The sequence below is a fragment of the Athene noctua genome, chromosome 10, assembly GCF_965140245.1.
Source record: "Athene noctua chromosome 10, bAthNoc1.hap1.1, whole genome shotgun sequence".
In the NCBI taxonomy this organism is placed as follows: domain Eukaryota; kingdom Metazoa; phylum Chordata; class Aves; order Strigiformes; family Strigidae; genus Athene; species Athene noctua.
The window spans coordinates 15092116-15108976 of record NC_134046.1 but is presented as its reverse complement, the minus strand read 5'-3'; the positions used below and the strand labels follow the sequence as shown (position 1 = coordinate 15108976).

At 36.3% G+C, this 16861-nt stretch overlaps 1 protein-coding gene across 5 annotated transcripts in view; it reads right to left on the bottom strand.

Annotated features, from left to right (window-relative positions):
- Positions 1-16861, bottom strand: part of ERC2 (ELKS/RAB6-interacting/CAST family member 2) — a 585639-nt gene that overhangs the window by 435203 nt on the left and 133575 nt on the right. For all 5 annotated transcript variants that reach the window (XM_074914417.1, XM_074914419.1, XM_074914418.1 and 2 more), the window contains 2 exons: positions 11599-11754; positions 5474-5641 (listed from right to left, as the gene is read on the bottom strand). In XM_074914417.1, the coding sequence (XP_074770518.1) occupies positions 5474-5641; positions 11599-11754 (324 nt within the window). The remainder of the gene's footprint in view (positions 1-5473; positions 5642-11598; positions 11755-16861) is intronic.

Here is a 16861-nt window from a genome sequence, read left to right as displayed (position 1 = left end):
TCGTCTCAAACTGTACTATCTACCACTTTTCAAAGTACACAAATGGTAGCATCTCATCTTTTTAAATCATCAAAAAGGATCATTAATGCTGTTTAATCTCTTTCCCTCTGCAGTAACAGTACAAGGCTTCATTTAAAAATTAACATCTATAGCTTTTTCACAACAGCAAGGAAAACCTCAGCAAGTCTAGTATTCTTCCTTTTAAGTATTCTGTATGAAGCACAGTGACATTTTCAGTGTTCTATAGCTGGAGTAGCCTGACCTCAGGATTTTCACATCACTAACAAAGAGATAATCAAAACGAAGACTGTATACATCTGAGTAGGAAAAGTTTGCATAGTTTGGCACTATTATCATATATACACTTAAAAATGGAACAAAATGAAATGCATGTAGCAGAGGTGGTGAACCTTCTAAGGCCTGATTCCAAACATTTTGCCTACTGGCAATAAACCATTTTCAGACCTCCCAACTCTGGCCACCATGATAGTTATTGCTTTACAGGATTATATCTCTTTGTTTCAGCTGTCAATAAAAACTTCAAATGACAGCTTTTCTAATCAAATAAACCTATTAAAAAACTCCAAAACACTGACATCATCGAGACAACAGAAACACCATGCAAAAAGCACATCGTGTTTAGATCTAGACTCATTTACTATTGGCTTCAAATTTCCTTACATCATATGGCAAAGTGTCATTGTACCTGAAATCTTAATCAATTATCATCGTTTGAAGGAAATTAGGTATAGTCATCAAAAAAATCCAGATGTCCTCTTATTTCTGATGATCTGTTACAACACATGTAAAACAACTATCCGAACAGATACACTACTCATGCCTCTCAATAGTAGTCAATATTCTGCAGAGATTAAGAATTATTGTAATTCCACTTACACTTCATTTCTGACTGTTGAAACCAACTAATAATATTTTCTGTGCTCATTTTGCTAAGACATCATGAAAATTCGAGACTTGAAACAATACCAAAAAATTATCTATTCTACTGAATAACAAACACTTATAGAATTCACCAACAATGAAAGTGAAACTAATGAACCTCCAGGGATACCCGAACTACAAGAAACAATAACTAATATCAACAGATTACTTCTAAGCCTCATGCCCTATTAGACTTGGCTTGTGAGAACCATGGAGGGAGGTGGAGGAGTATCACGTAGAATCAGGAGACTCAAATAGAACCAGTATTTACCCCTGGGGTCAACACTGGGTCCAGTTGTGTTCAGCATCCTCACTACTGATCTGAATGATTGGGCAGTGTGTAGCCTCGGCAAGTTTGCTAATGATACAAAACTGAGAAGAGCAGCTGATACACCAGAGGGTCATGCTGCTCTTCAGAGGGACCTCAGCAGGCTGGAGAAATGGGCTGACAGGAACCTCATGCAGCTCAGGAAAAGGAAATGTCCTGCGCCTGGGGAGGAACAACTCCATGCACCTGTATATGTTGAGGTCCACCCAGCTGGAAAGCAGTTTGCAGAAAAGGACCTCGTGTGGTCCTGGCGGACACAATGTTGAACACCAGCAATATGCCCTTGAGGCAAAATGACAAATAGTATCCTGGGCTGCATTAGGAGGGGTGTTGTCAGCAGGTTCAGGGAGGTGATTCTTCCCCTCTATTCACTGGTCAGGCCACACCTGGGGTACTGTGTCCAGTTCTGGGCTCTTCAGTACAAGGACATGGACTGGAGGGAGTCCGGTAAAGCACCACAAAGCAATTAAGATGTTAATTAAGGGCTTTATTAAAGAATTGGAGCATCTCTCGTATGACAAAAGCCTGAGAGGGGTAGGACTGTTTAGCCTAGAAAAGAGAAGGGGGCATCTTATCACTGTGCATAAATATCTGAAGGGAAGAGTTAAAGAAGATGGAGCCAGGCTCTTTTCAGTGGTGCCCAGTAACAGGACAAGAGGCAATGGGCACAAACTGAAACACCAGAGGGTCCATCTGAACATCAGGAGATACTGCTGTGTGGGTGACCAAGCACTGGCACATGTTGCCCAGAGAGTCTCCAACCTTGGAGATACTCAAAAGCCATGGGGACATGGTCCTGGCCAACTGGCTTCCTGTGCAGGGAGGTTGGACCAGATGACCTCCAGAGCTCCCTTCCAACCTCAAACATTCTGTGATTCTATGAATCACACCCTGTTGCATCATATGCAGCTGCTGTCTCCAAAACCTGAAGATAACTTGCAGAGCACCATTATTAAGCTAAATAATAATAAAAGGCTTGCTATGATGTAACTGAGATCCTGTCGAGGATTTCTTTTATTACAGGATTTACTAAACTGATTTAATTACAACAAGGTGATTACAAAGTAATCCTATTTAGGCAGGAAGTTGACACTGCAACTATGAATACATTACTCAGCTCCAGATTAGAACTAGCCTTTGATGGTTACTTTCACCTCCAGAGAGAAGCTCTTAAGGCAGGTTATGAGTATGTTTTAGGGCAGCATAAAATTCTACAGTGATAATTAACAAAACCTGTCTATTCTACAAATAGACATTTTGGACATGCAGTAAGACAGGAGTGTGGTTTAATTCAGGCCAAAATGTTATTAACTTTACTCATCTGGGAATGACCAATAATAGCTTATACAGTACAAAGTTCCCTCCATAATGACTCCCACCTGCTGGAGGGCTGCCATTTGCCCTGCACCTCCCTGCAGCTGCTGCTGGAAGCCATTGCCCTCCCTTTAGATAAGACCTGAGGCCTGGAAATAGAAGGTTCAGTTGCTCTAAGCAAACAAAATCTTTTCCCAATTCCTAGCTGCAGAGAACAACACTTGCTACGTCTAGAATCCTTTTTGCTGTATTGCTACCGCACCACAGTCTAGACCTTGGCCTAGTCAGCTTAAAACACAGATCTCAGAGCACGGCTAGCAAAGCAGCATTTGTATTCCTCATGCTGGGATAGCCCACATAGAGTCTCTCACACATCACATTCGTAATATCTTCAGCAAAGATTCATATGAGATATAAACATTCCCTCTACTCCCCCAAGAGTTCTCCAAATTAAATCTTAAATTGAAAGGTAGAATGTCCTTTTGAAAGACAGAATATATCTGAGTACTGAGGACAGACATTGTTGAGTTATATGAAGCTGACATTTGCAAAGCAATTACCAAAAAGATTCCCCATAAAACTAAGAGTAGGTATAAAGTGAATTCAGGAAAATTTTAATCAAAGGAATCATTTTGAATTTTCCTGTCTCGCTGCATCACATTTAGTTTGTACAGGATGTAACAGGAGAATGCAGCTTGAAGGCATGAATTTGTTAATTGAAATATACAATGAAACATGAAAAAAAATTACTGAATTCTTATTGCCACATATTGGCCCTCTGGTCAGTCAAAATATATGAAGGTTAAATAAGCAGGCTAAAGAAATAAGAGGAAAAAAAAGGAGGAATTTCCATCCTGAATAAGAAGTGCAAGCAGCACAAACCACCTGCTTTTACCCGTGTAATAACTGACTAACACTAGGAACGAGATCAGCTATAAAAACCCTCAAACTTATGGCATCCAGTGAGTGGTGTATATCCTCAGTAATTAATTTTTACTGAGGTGTCTTTCTTTTCACTTATGTTAGGGAGGTGTTCTTTCTGCTTTTGTCTAAATATTGATAAGAAACAAGGACTTTGACCTACAGGAATAGACACAGAAATCTACAAATCCAGCCGCTGTCCAGCTTCTGTGTTCCTCAGAGCTCCAGCACACTTCTCCAGAACACCCACAGTTTAACAGACATCCTCTCCAATAAACTGCACACCCAGTCTGGAAGTTGTAACATAAGAGTTTGTGGAGAAGAGACATCCTGGCAATCAGTTTTAACCAGAAAAACTCCCTAGCATACAGCAGGGGGGTAAGAGATGTGCTGAAACCCTGAGAGTTTTAAAAATATGTAACAATAGAACATCATTAGAAGATACACATCAGCCTTGAAGAATCTGATCTTTTAATCTGTGAAATTGCTTGGACACAGAGATCTGTCACTTGTTTTCATGACTGTTAGAGAAAGCAAGTAACATTCTCACACAGTTACACAGCAATTTATGACAAATCCTGTGTTTGGTTATATGAGTATATTTCTTATGCCTAGCTGAAAGCTGCTATAAGACTCTATTCCAGGAAACAAGACTGGATAGGGTCAGTAGTTTTAAGAAGCTCTTGACTGAAATTCTATTCAAAAGAGGTGAAATGTATATTCAGATTAACCACATATCTTTTGTGAGACTCAGTATTATTTAACTCCAGAAATTGTTCTTCATTTCTCATCCCTGAATATCTAGGCTTCTAGATGGAAAGTTGTATAGCCTGTGACATGCCTACAACAACCCCAAGGCTTTAAAACAACAAAAAAAAGTACTGTTCTTTCCTGGTAAGTCCAGGCCTGAGAAACTAATGGGTACACAATGTGCTTTATTTCTACATATATAAAATAAAAGATCTTTTTCAGCAGATCTGTGACGCACTACATCTCCACCATAAAGTACAGGAAAGTAATAAAATATTCAGTGCATCTTAAATGGATAAAAAATTGGATGTAATTAATATTGCCCAAAGTATGCATGTTATTAAAGTATTTTGAGATCAGATAAATTGCTGACATAATTTAAAGTTTAACACAGGTTATTTAAAGTCTCTGCCTTACAGGTAAATGGTGCATATAAAAGCACATCCTGTAATGCTATCTTTTCAAAAATAAATAGAAGACATTTTGAGACAAGTGGGGTTTTTTCCATTTTAAATCTGCTATTAGATCAAAATTATTTGGTAAACCATTTCAAATAGTGGCTGCATCAATACATGTGCATAACTGGGTTTGGAACTTGGTTTATGTTGCTTCTAATGCATCTCAAGACATACCATCTCCCAAAATTATTCCAATTTTATATCCCAAATCCCATATTTTTATGATCTTTGTGGATACATACATAGGTAACATATTGGTCTGTTTTAAAGACTGAAATTATTCATATTTTAAAATAAATTGCACTCAAAACAATAACCACAGATTAATACCATGCACCTTCCAACAGATCCCTTCAAAATACATCAGTAGCCTCACTCTTCAAAAGAGAAATACATAGTAGAAAAGAAGCATCAAGCCAGAGCAACAAAAAGGAAAAAGTGAACTGATAAAGAAACAAGGAATGAAATCACAACAATCTAGTCATTAAAGACAAATTCCCCCCACTGAAGCCAACAAGAATTAGGCACAAACATTTTCTTAAACTGAAATCATAGGTGCTTCTAAAAAATTCTACAATGAGAGCTAGTGTACTACCAGAAAATACATACCAAATATACTGGCATTTAAAGGGTTTTAAATTATTCCACTCTTCTTTAACAAATTGCCTTCTACACAGACTTGCAACAAACACATCATCACCTTGACAGATGCTATTAAAAAAATACATCTATTGCATTTTATGATTAGAAGATACAATACCTCTGTCTGAAGTATGGCAGCTCTCTGTTCTTTGGCAGTAAGTGACTCTTTAAGCACTTCAATGTGTTGCTTGCAATCTGAATTCTGATTGCTAAGGGTTTCAAGCTTAGTTTGTAAGGCAAGAAGTTCTGATTCTTTCTTTGAGAGTTCTTGTTTCAGTTGGTCAATCTGTAATGGAGGAAAAAAGGTTAGATCATTAATATCATTTCCAATTCATAGTTGCACTTGAAATATAAAGGTGTGAATGACCATGATATGACAACTCAGACACCTGTAAATTCTGGAAGAGAATTAAGATTCAGACTTACACTCACAATTGAGTTTCTTGTAATTTAATGTACCCTGTCTTCAGAATGATTGCCCTGCTGTTGCAGAAGTTAAAAGGGAACTCTTAAAGATTATACACAATGATTTGGCCTATAAATTCACCATGGACCTCACTTAAGTTCAAAGGAATTTATCCTATGTGAGGCAAGTCTGGCACGACAGCAAAAATGCATAGGAAAAAAATGTTCATAAAAGTATAAATTCAATCCAATAGCCTATTCCTTCCAACAGCATGATTCCTGTGATGTATCACTGGCCAGAGTGAATGAAGGTTTATTTAGGAACCTGATAAGGAAAAGCAGGCATCTTAGTAAGGACAAGAAATCAGAGAAGTGGAATGTTAACCTTACTCTTCCTGAAAATGTGTTGCTGCCCACCATCCCCACCTCCTTTTTCCCTCCCTGGCAGTTCATACGGAATTCTCAGGTACTAGGAAAGCCAAGCCAAAGAGATTTACTTAAGAGAAGTCTGGGGAAAACGTTATAAAAAATTCCACAGAGTGAAAGGTCTGTGAGACTGTAAAAGCATATCCTAGGAGAAACAGCAGAAACCTAGTCACTAAGACAGAGCTTCTGAATTTAAGTGATTTTAATGTTCATCAGTAAAAGTCATGGAATTGTGATTATTCTTCCCTTTCCACAATGATAAATGGGACACATACCCACAGAATGCAGAAGCATGGTGGATTTAAAATATATGAATCTGAACAAAGCACTGGACAATACAAAGAATGATGCTAAAGGATTGTGAATTAGATGACATGACTATTATTCTTAAAGTTGTGTGAACTAACACTGGTCACCAGATGAGTTCAGGTACATCATCTCATAAGGATTATTTGAAACACCTCAGTGCATCTGCATAACTCAGAGAAACCACACTTCCTTTATATCTGGAAAGTTTTCTTGATGACTGTAAAGTCTAGATTTTTTTCTTTAAAATTCAATTCTGCAACAACCAAAGAAGTACTAGAAGAGTTCTTTCCATCCTCTCCTATCAGTTGCATCCCAACAGACATTTGGGATGCAAGAAATCTAGAAGGGCTAGATGGAAGGATACATTGCAAGTATATCCTTAAAAATTAAAAAAATGTTCCTTCCAACTATAGTCCATATGCATATCTTAACATATTTATTCCTTATTTCTCTTTATAAATCTCAGTATATTTATCCAGCTGGTTAAGGTACCTGGCTAGCCACCCCTAAGCTACTGTATGAAATCAAGAATCTATATTAGCAGTAAAAGCAGTCACCCTCATAGAATGAAAATATCAAAATAAGAAACATACAGAAATCAGATGTCAAGAAAAAGTAGAGTGGAGTTAACAAACTGCTAACGAAAACCTTCTCTTGAAAGTAAACCACCTTCCTCCATCCCTTGCCAGAACATGTAAGCAAGTGTGACAACCGAGACCAAAATTTATACAAAATGAACAATGGGAAAATCTGTCTACAAGATATAATGACAAAATGTAGATCTGCAGCCAATCTGAATTACATCACATGCTTTATATGAGGCCCATGTGAACATCACAGACGCTAAATCTCTCCTAGAAACTCTTCCTGCTTTTCCATGACACAATCCACACCCTGAGAAATAATCAACAACAAAAAACCCCACAAGCTTAATTTTCATTGCAGGTATGTTCTTTGTGTTTTAGAAACAGAATCTGTTTTGTATAAAGTTCTGGCTACAAGACCCACAAATTGCCAGGCATTTAAAAATGTGTTAGAGCTCTCAAATAAAAAAATTAAAACAAAAAACAACACAAAAGATGTGTTTAATTATGCTTTTGGCTGGTGTTTTATTTAAAAAAAGTGTAATCGTGAAAATGTACTAAAACTTTCATTTTAAAAAATTAAGGATCAAAAATACAAAAGGCATAACAAGAAACCACATAACTTTTTAAAGGAAATGTTTAGACCCGGGCATATTTACTTTTTTAAAATTCTGCATTGTCTATTAGTGTGCAAAAGAAATTAAACAGGGCATGAAATAAATTTCTGTCTCCAGCAGATGTGCAAAAATTTTCACTTTGCTATATCTTAAGTCACGTGGAAGACCAGCAGTCATGATTCAATGAGATCTCCTGATGTCAGTACAAAAAAAAAGACAAAGGCAAAAACTTTTTTGTACTTTATAAAGACTACAGTGAAGATAACCTACAAGTCTGTGTATAAGTGCTGTAGCATCTAATGAACTCCAAGTTTGTCGTCTGATTCTGACCCTCCCACTATCTCACATATTTCATGTGTACTTTGCCTGTCACCGCTTTTTCAACATTGCCCAATATGATCTTGCTTCACCTCCTTTCCTGAAGCCCTAGCTTCTTTGTCTTCCTTCTCAATTTATGATTCTGTCATCTCCCATAATTTCAGTTCCTTAGATATTAACACTTCCAGAAAACCATTATCCTTTTTCTTACATCATTATTTTTACACACCAAAATCTTACATGACATTACATAGAGTAACTGGTAAACAAAGAAAAGAAAACAATCAGAGATTTTCCCCTGAATATTGCATATTAAAATTAATGGGCTAGATCTCTAGGTAAATAATTCCATTAAATGAAACTATACTGATTTATACATCATAAGGATGTGGTCTTATGTGACAAATTACAACTGCTTTTGGAAGTGCAGGATTTAAGTAAAGAAAAAACAATAGCAATGCAAATAAAGTGGCTGCATACAGTAGACTCTGTATGAAGTCTTAAACTACTTAAATTCCAGAATGAAAACTCACACCTGAAAAAAAATGCATCAGTGTTCCTTTAAACATCTCTCTGCTAGCCAAAGGACAAACCCTAGTAAACTAGAGAAGTCTTGGAAAGCAGAAATTATTTTTAAAAATGCATATCATCCTATATGTTTTCTTCACATCCCTAATGAATATATTTGAAGCTTCATATCCCTTAGTCATGAAAACTTTAAGACTTGCTTTGACAATTTTTGTATCTTGTGAGTGATGGCAATTTTTGTGCCTTCCAGAACAGAGTAGGGAGAGACCTCATCAAGTAGGCAAGAAAAAAAAAAAATCTAAGCAAGTCTTTCATTTCTACAACTTCTGTATAATTGCAAATCAAAATTAAAGCCTATATACTTGGAAAGAGTGAATATTACTAAGAATTACTTAAGAAAAGGAACACTTCCCAACATTCTCTGCCACTCACGTACAATAAATAATATTCAGTATTGGCCTCCACTTAATACCCTCCCATTTATTTAAATCAAGAACAGATCTAACACAAGTTATACTTTGAGAATAAATGTTAAGTATTAAGAGCTTTATAGCACCTAAGAATGTTAACTGTAAGAAGAGTTTTGTTCTGCTCTTTGCCATCAATCAAGACTTCTGTTTATCAGAATTTATCAACAATCTTGGGTTCAACAGATCAGGTATAATAAGATCCATTTGCTGACAGCTACATAAATACTTTTCCACCTTGAAAGGTTCTCAGATGAACGATAAAAATAGTATCTTCTGCTGCAAATCTCAATTTTAAGTGGAAGAAAAAGACTGGTGAAAGAAAACAGACAAAGTTTCATCAGAATGGCATTTATCAAAGATCAGAAGATTGTGGCAAAACAAGGCATGTTTAATAGTTTTTTCATTCATCTGCTTTCTGTGCCACAGAAATATACTGAAGCATTTCCTCTCAAAAACATCAGAAGATTGTTAACAAAATACCAGGCTTTGTAAATTATTTTTATATCAACAGATTTGCTAAGACGCATTCAGAGTTTTGCTGTAATTTACTAAAATTACTGAATTGCACTGAAATTAACAGTGTTAAATAGGCAAAATAATTTTCCTGATGATAATGCTACTTATCAACTTTAGTCACTTTTCAGTAGCTTAGAGTCACTTTTTTCAACAGAATAAATATATTCTTTAATTTTTTAATTTTTTTTTTTTAAGATATCTGGATTAATTTCACACGGGCACTAACACTTCCATTTCTTCTGTAGCACAAACCCCCAGGAGAAGATAAAAATATGCCCCATGTCCCAGGACACCAGCATTTCCTGGGTAGTTTACAAGATACTACAGTTTCCAAACTGGGAGACAGTAACAGGTCTTCTGAGATGGAAAATCTTCAGTATCCAATACTATACAGTGGTAAATTTTCTTACTCCTATACTCACTGTGGAATTCAGATAAAGTAAAACCATCTTGTCAAGAAGGTCTCTTTTACACATGAAAAGAAAAAAATCAAGGAACTCGGATGCTCCAGAAAGTGATGACACCATTTAATTCTCTGACCATAACCAGGCTGCATACTTTCTCTGAATCTTAGCTTGCCCAACTCTGAAAGAGTGGTAATGGTATTTATCTAGCTGATATTGCAACCTTTGCACTTGAACAGCAACACTGCTAAGTATTTTTAGCATCAACAGACAATGGTAGGCAGAGAATTATGCTTTAAGTCAATTAACTCCTACTTTTTTTGCTCACATGACCTCTAGAGAGATAGTACCAACTCCTCCTTAAGCAGTTTTTTCAGAGCTGCAAGTACACACTTCAGAAAGAGTGAATCAATCTATCTCAGTTCCTTAGAATTTCATATACACTATTTCCCCATACACAAAACCCCACAAACATTAAACAGAACAAGAACCCAGACAAATAATTAGGATGGAAAGACTTTTAAAATTAAGTAAGATTTCATAACAATCATAACTACTGAAGTTGTTTGCCTAGATTCTTCTCTGGCATTATGGTCAAATTTTTAACATCCCTGCAAGAGATGAGATGGCTGGCTTTCCCCTTCAGTGTTTCCACTTCAGGCTGCTGTGACTTGTGTAGCACATCTTAGTTTAGCTTATAAATAATACCCAAAAATGCTATTTCCAAAACTTAAGCTTTTTTTATATGCGAATGGCAGCATCAGCTTCAGTCTCCATAATTTCAAACTTTTTTTTTCTTTTTATCAAGTCCTGTAATTCAGTATTTTCTCACTTCATAAACAAAACACATTCAAGATAGAGAGCTGGGAATAAACCAGCACAAATTGTAACATTATATATATTTATTGGAATTTTAGTGCAATTAAAAAATATCAGAAAAGAAATATTAGAACTCTAAGAAAAACTATTTGGAGTATTACATAGACAGCAGCTGAGCTGCTGAAAGGAGGTAAAAATACCAGATGGGACAACAATTTAGATATCAAGCTTTACCTCTGATGTATTTTAAAATAATGAACAAGCAATACTGTTTGTTTTGTGAGCTTGATAGAAGAAATGTGTTACATCACTACACATTTCCTATCTGCTTGTGGTCAGCTCATAATTATCTATGTATAATAATTTGAAATGAAAGGTACCATGCAGGAACAAAGTCACCAGATTGCAAGTCTCTAACATACTGGAAGATTAGAACTTGGTATCATCAATGGAACAGCAGTCCTTACTCTAAAACTACAGTCAAAACGAGAAAAAAATGCACAATTAAAATCGCACCTAAATAGAGCAAGGCAAAATTATGAACTAACACAAGAAGCCAACATAAAACACCATAAACAAGAAAGGGAAAAGGGAACATGTTATAGACTCAGGATTGTAGTAGCCTCTGCAGAAGTGAAATAGGCTCTTCCTTACCTTCCTAAGTCAAAATATAAACACGTTTTTATTTATCCAAAATGCTTCACTCCTCCATAGCTACTGAGTATTGCATTGTAAAGATTTACCAAAAGAAGACATGCAGAGGGATGCTTGTGTTGAAAAGGGTCAAGTTAAAACTTTTGTTTCCATTATTTAAACAGCATTAAGTTATTTTATTAATAGACCTTACCTTATTTTTCATGAACTTTGAGTGACTCTTGTAAACTTCTATTTGTTTGATTTCTTCTTCTCGGTCCTCTGTATTCAGAACTCCATTTGTCTTTAACATCTGTATCTCATCTTCAAGATCTCTTATATTGCGCTCAAGTGAAGCTATTTTTGTATCCTAAGTTATAAGAAAGAGAGTATTGAAAAATTATATGAAACATGTATTAAAGCATAACAGAAGTTAAAGAAATGCAGAATTTAGACCTCATTCACCACCAGAAAAATATGTGCAATGCTATGTCTGTTGAATAGTCTGTAGAGAATTCATTCTGGTCAAAATACTGTTTTCATTCCTACACAGTTAAGGATGAAGGGAGAATGGAAGATGCCCTGTTTTCCATGCGTACATAACATACCTTGTTTGCTTTGCTAACCACCTAGGTCTGGGTATTCTTCCAAGCTATTAAACACAAAGTTTAGTCTAGGGAGACTAGTGCATCATCACTGCAAGATAACATACCACTTCATTATGTGACTCAGACTGAGGCTGACTTTCCCTGTTTCCATAGAGTTCTGCCTACTGTCAAGAGGAAGAAAGGTTGTCTCCTCATATACTTTTCCTCCACTAATTCAGCCATATCACTAAAAGAGAATTTAGCATTTTTTATTATGAGTCCCAAAATAAATTAATCCACTACCACTAAAAAATTTGTACATCACAGCCAATAACTGCCATATGGGCCAGCACAGCACTGAAAACATCCAGTGATTTTTTTGTTGTTGTTGCCAGTCATTTGGAAATGGACTAAATCTCTTCAGAAAGATTAAAGAAGTGATTACACAAACTTCTCATGTAATTTTCTGTTTAAAAGAGTATTGCAAAATTACACATTAGAAAATCTGCTTTAGGCTCTGTTTGCAGACATTTAACAAATTAAAAACGTTGTGATTCAGATTGTCAGAGAAACAGTTCAAGAACATGAAGGAGCAACCACCCATCAAAAATCAGAGATCAGGTTGAAGATCTTGTTCCAGTGAGGTCAATGAAAAAAAAGAAACAAAAAAACCCAAAACAAAACACCCAACCCAATTCAGTAAGATCAGGATATTAACCTAGAAAGCTAATATGGGAAAAATTACAAATTAAATTGATCCTTTAACCAGGACAAGCTAAGCTTGAATCACTCTGCTTAACTACAATTTTGTTCCTTTTCTCAAAGTTAGTTCTATTTTCTTCAGTTCTAAGAGTACCCCAGTGCTTTCTCTAGGCTGCCTAAAAGCAAGCAAAATCTGAACTCCTATAATACCTTGTTTCATAATACAGCTAGGCAAAGTTAGCAATTTAAGACACAGGACAGTTCAGATGAAGTTCCAAAAAGCATCTGAACTTTTGGTACTAAAGCAAAAACGACACTCAGATTCTTTTTGAGATTTAGCAACCACTGTTACAAATCCATAGGTAATCAAAGCTATGCAAGGACTAAACAATGTCATTTAAATGACACACTACCATTCCTCTAACATTTTAGCTTTTACCTTTATAGTCTATAATAAGCCTCAGACTGAGAGAAATTTTCTTTCATTATTTTCTTATTTATTACATTGGTTAAATTAACAGAGGTTTTTGAATGGGAAATATTTTAACTACTCAGTTTGCAGTACAAAAAGCTGTTTATAAACAAGTGAAAATATTCAGTCTGATATCCTGGAGGTTTTCCAAGGTCTGACAGGATAAGTATTCATAATATGAAATGAAAGTTTGTATTTTCCTTACTCCTAGAGAAATTCTACTTAAAAATACAATAACATGATTTAATTTGCAGTAACTTCAAGATTTTTCTCTCAGAAGCTGATGCTCTTTCACCAAACATGCTGGAGCACATACAGATATGTTTGACTAGAGAACCTGACCAGAATATCCTGAATATCTTTTATGTCTTCAACTAAGGAAATAAAGAACACTTATTCTCAGCCAATCCTATTCCTGTGTGGGATAACACATCTCAAAGAATATTATTTACTGTAGTTAATACTACTATTCTTTTGTAAGCTAAATACAAACTTATTTGCCCATATCTTTTCCATTTTTAGTGAGTCAAAAAAAATAATCCACACTATAGGAGCTGTGTGAGAGGATTCTACCTGTGCAGTGTGAAACAGTTCCACCAAAACTAGCATTAGAACTTCAGGGCTTCTCTGCAAAATAATGTCACATGAACACTCAATTAATCACTAAGAGCTTTCCCACATACCTCCATGAATGAAAGTATTCTAGGCAAACTGTCTCAGTATTCTAAAAAGTAAGATGTCACATTACAGTTATTTGATAAATCATAGCACAGATCGACCCAATTAGAAGGTCTGTGTATAAATAATCTATCCACAGTGTCTTCATAAACTCAGAGCAGTTGAGCTCAAGTTCAAGCTAATCTGAACTATGTAGGAAACAAGTATTTACTTTAGTCTTAACGACAAGGTCTCTCAGGCCTCTGTTGGTTCATGAAAGGGTCCAACCAAGAGTTAGTATCAACAGTGAGTATTCAGGCAGAGCTTACTTGTGAGAACTCAACCCATACAAATCCATAGGACTCAACAGGCTGCATCCAAGGGTGTTGAGATCAGTGGCTGATGTCCTTGCAAGCCCACTCTCTAGCATCATGGAAAAAAATCATGGAAAAAAAAGCAAGAAAAGTCCAAAAGAACAAAAACAGGGAACTACAGGCTTGACAGCCTCACTATGTTCCCTGGCAAAATTATAGTGAAATCTTCTTCAATAACATTTTTGATGAAGGAGAAGGTAATTGGGAACAGTCAGCAGGGATGTACCAACAGTAACCACGCCTGACCAACCCAACTGCCTTCTGTAATGATTAGATCTGTAGATGAAGATTTACCTCAACTTTAGCAAGGCTTTGGACACTGTCTCCCATATTTTTGCATCTAAATTAAAACATTATGGTCTGGATGGGTAAACAACTAGCAAGGTAAAAAACTAGTTCTATGATCAGGCTTAGATGGTAGCGATTAACAGGTTGTGCTCTACCTGGAAACCAGTAACAAGAGTACTATGGGATCCATACTGGTACCTGTCCTGTTCAATATCTTTATCAGTGGCCTAAAAGAGGTGACAAGAGTGTTTGCTTACAAAGCCTGTAGATTACACCAAACTGGGAGACCAGTCAAAATGCTCAAGGGCAGAGCTGCTATCCAAAGGGGCCTAGACAGACTGGATGAATGAACAGACAAGAATGTTGGGAAATCTGACAAAAGACAGAAGCAAAGTCCTGCAGCTGTACCAGGCTGGGGAGCAGCTTTGCTGAAACAGACTTGAAGATCTTGGTGGACAGCAAGCTTAACAGGAGACAGCACTGTGACCTGGCAGTAGAGGTGGCAAACAGCATCCTGGCCTGTATTAATACAAACACAGCCAGTAAGCAGATCAAGGGAAGAGATTATCAACTTCTACTCAGCATTCATTAGACTTCACCTAGAGTACTGCATGCAGTTTTAAGCCCCACAGTACAAGACAGATTTGAAGAACTTCAATGAGTCCAGGGGCCCTTGAGTACTTGCCCTCTAAAAAAGAGACAGAGGAAAGTGGGTTTGTTCAGCCTAGAGAAGAGAAGGCTTCAAGCAGGAACCTAAAAGTAGCGCTGCAATACCTGCAAGCGTTACATTTTGCCTACAAGCGTTGGAGATGGTTGCTCAGAGAAGTGGTGTCATTCGTCTCTGGAGGTTTTTCAAGATCTGACAGGACAAAGCCCTGATTGTAACTCTTCATCTGGGCTTTGCAATCATGAGAAACAATATAGTGCAGGCAAATATTAATGAATTCCAATGGGGTAGAAAGAGTATTCTTTCTCTGTCATTACTTCCACAGTAACTGTAGCACAGTGACCTTAAGCCTGAATGTCTGATGCCACTGAAATATGTCCAGTATTTCACTAGCAAACAGCATTAAGATTTTTATTACCCTTAATAATTAGTGCCTTAATAATTCATCAAAAATGGCTTTGCAATATAATTAATTGCAGAAGCACATGGACATGTTTCCCAAAAGTAGGACTGACTTCAGTGCTGCTTTCTTGGATTTTCTCTTCTGCAAACAGCCAGCTGCATCGTTCATAACCAAAATAATGTAAAAAAATACATTTACAAGTCTTTATAAGATCTAATTCCTTTTATTTATGTGTAAACAAATTTTCAGTCAAATTCTGTTCCACTGAAAACACCAGAAAATCACAATACTATGACTGTAGCAAGCAGTAGAACATGGAAATAATCTCATTCAAAACAGTTAGTTGACAATTAGTATCAGAGTAAAAGCACACTTCTGTGAAAGACCATACCCCTCATTAAACAGTTTTGTTCAATTGTACAAATAAAACCACAGTAAATGAGTAACACTATACTGATACAGGTACATGTATACCAGTTCAACTATATAAAGAGAATGGCTTTAAAATGAACAGCAGGAGAAGCACTTGCTTACAGACATATAAAGGGACCAGAAAATTTTTGTGTGAATCAGAATCCTGGTAATTGCACAGTCAGCTCCCTTCCAGATACTTAAAAAGTCCAGAATACAAATTTTCCCTTAAAAATAAAATCAGTCATAAGATGATGGGGAGGGACAACAAAAAGAAAAAAAAAAGACTTGTCAAATTTTGCCTACTGCTAACATGGTGAAAATGGGAAAAATAATCTAGCCTGCTGCTGAATGCAGATTCATTCACTTACATCACACTGATACACCAGTTTTCACTGGCAGGTATATTTCTACGTTGTACAACTATGCAAATACGCTGTGATTCCTGTCTGAAGAGTTTTTCAGTGTGTTTTAATCCAGACAAAAGCTTAGTGATATAAAAGGATGTAAAACTTTTCAATACGAAATCTCACGACAAAAGAATTTAAAATAGAAGTTGAGACGAGCTATCATCCATGACAGCAAACATACTTTCATGCCATACAGGCAAAGTAATGCACTTTGAGGGGAACGCCAAACCCCTTTGTGCATCTCACAAATTTCCAGATCAACTGTATCCTCTTTCAGAAAAGCAGCTCCAGCCAAAAGAGAAAAAAGTGCCAGAATGCAATGGAAACAAACAAACAAAAAATTCTTGGAATGTTAAACTTGCTGTTTCTTATCTTTTATCTCACTAGCTGTTTCTTTTCTGGAAAATATCTGATACTGAAATGCTGATGATAATCTTTATCAGCAGTCCATATTTTCCTTTCTTGAAGGGTATGTTCAAAGAGAAAGAGTATTCCACCAAAAATCA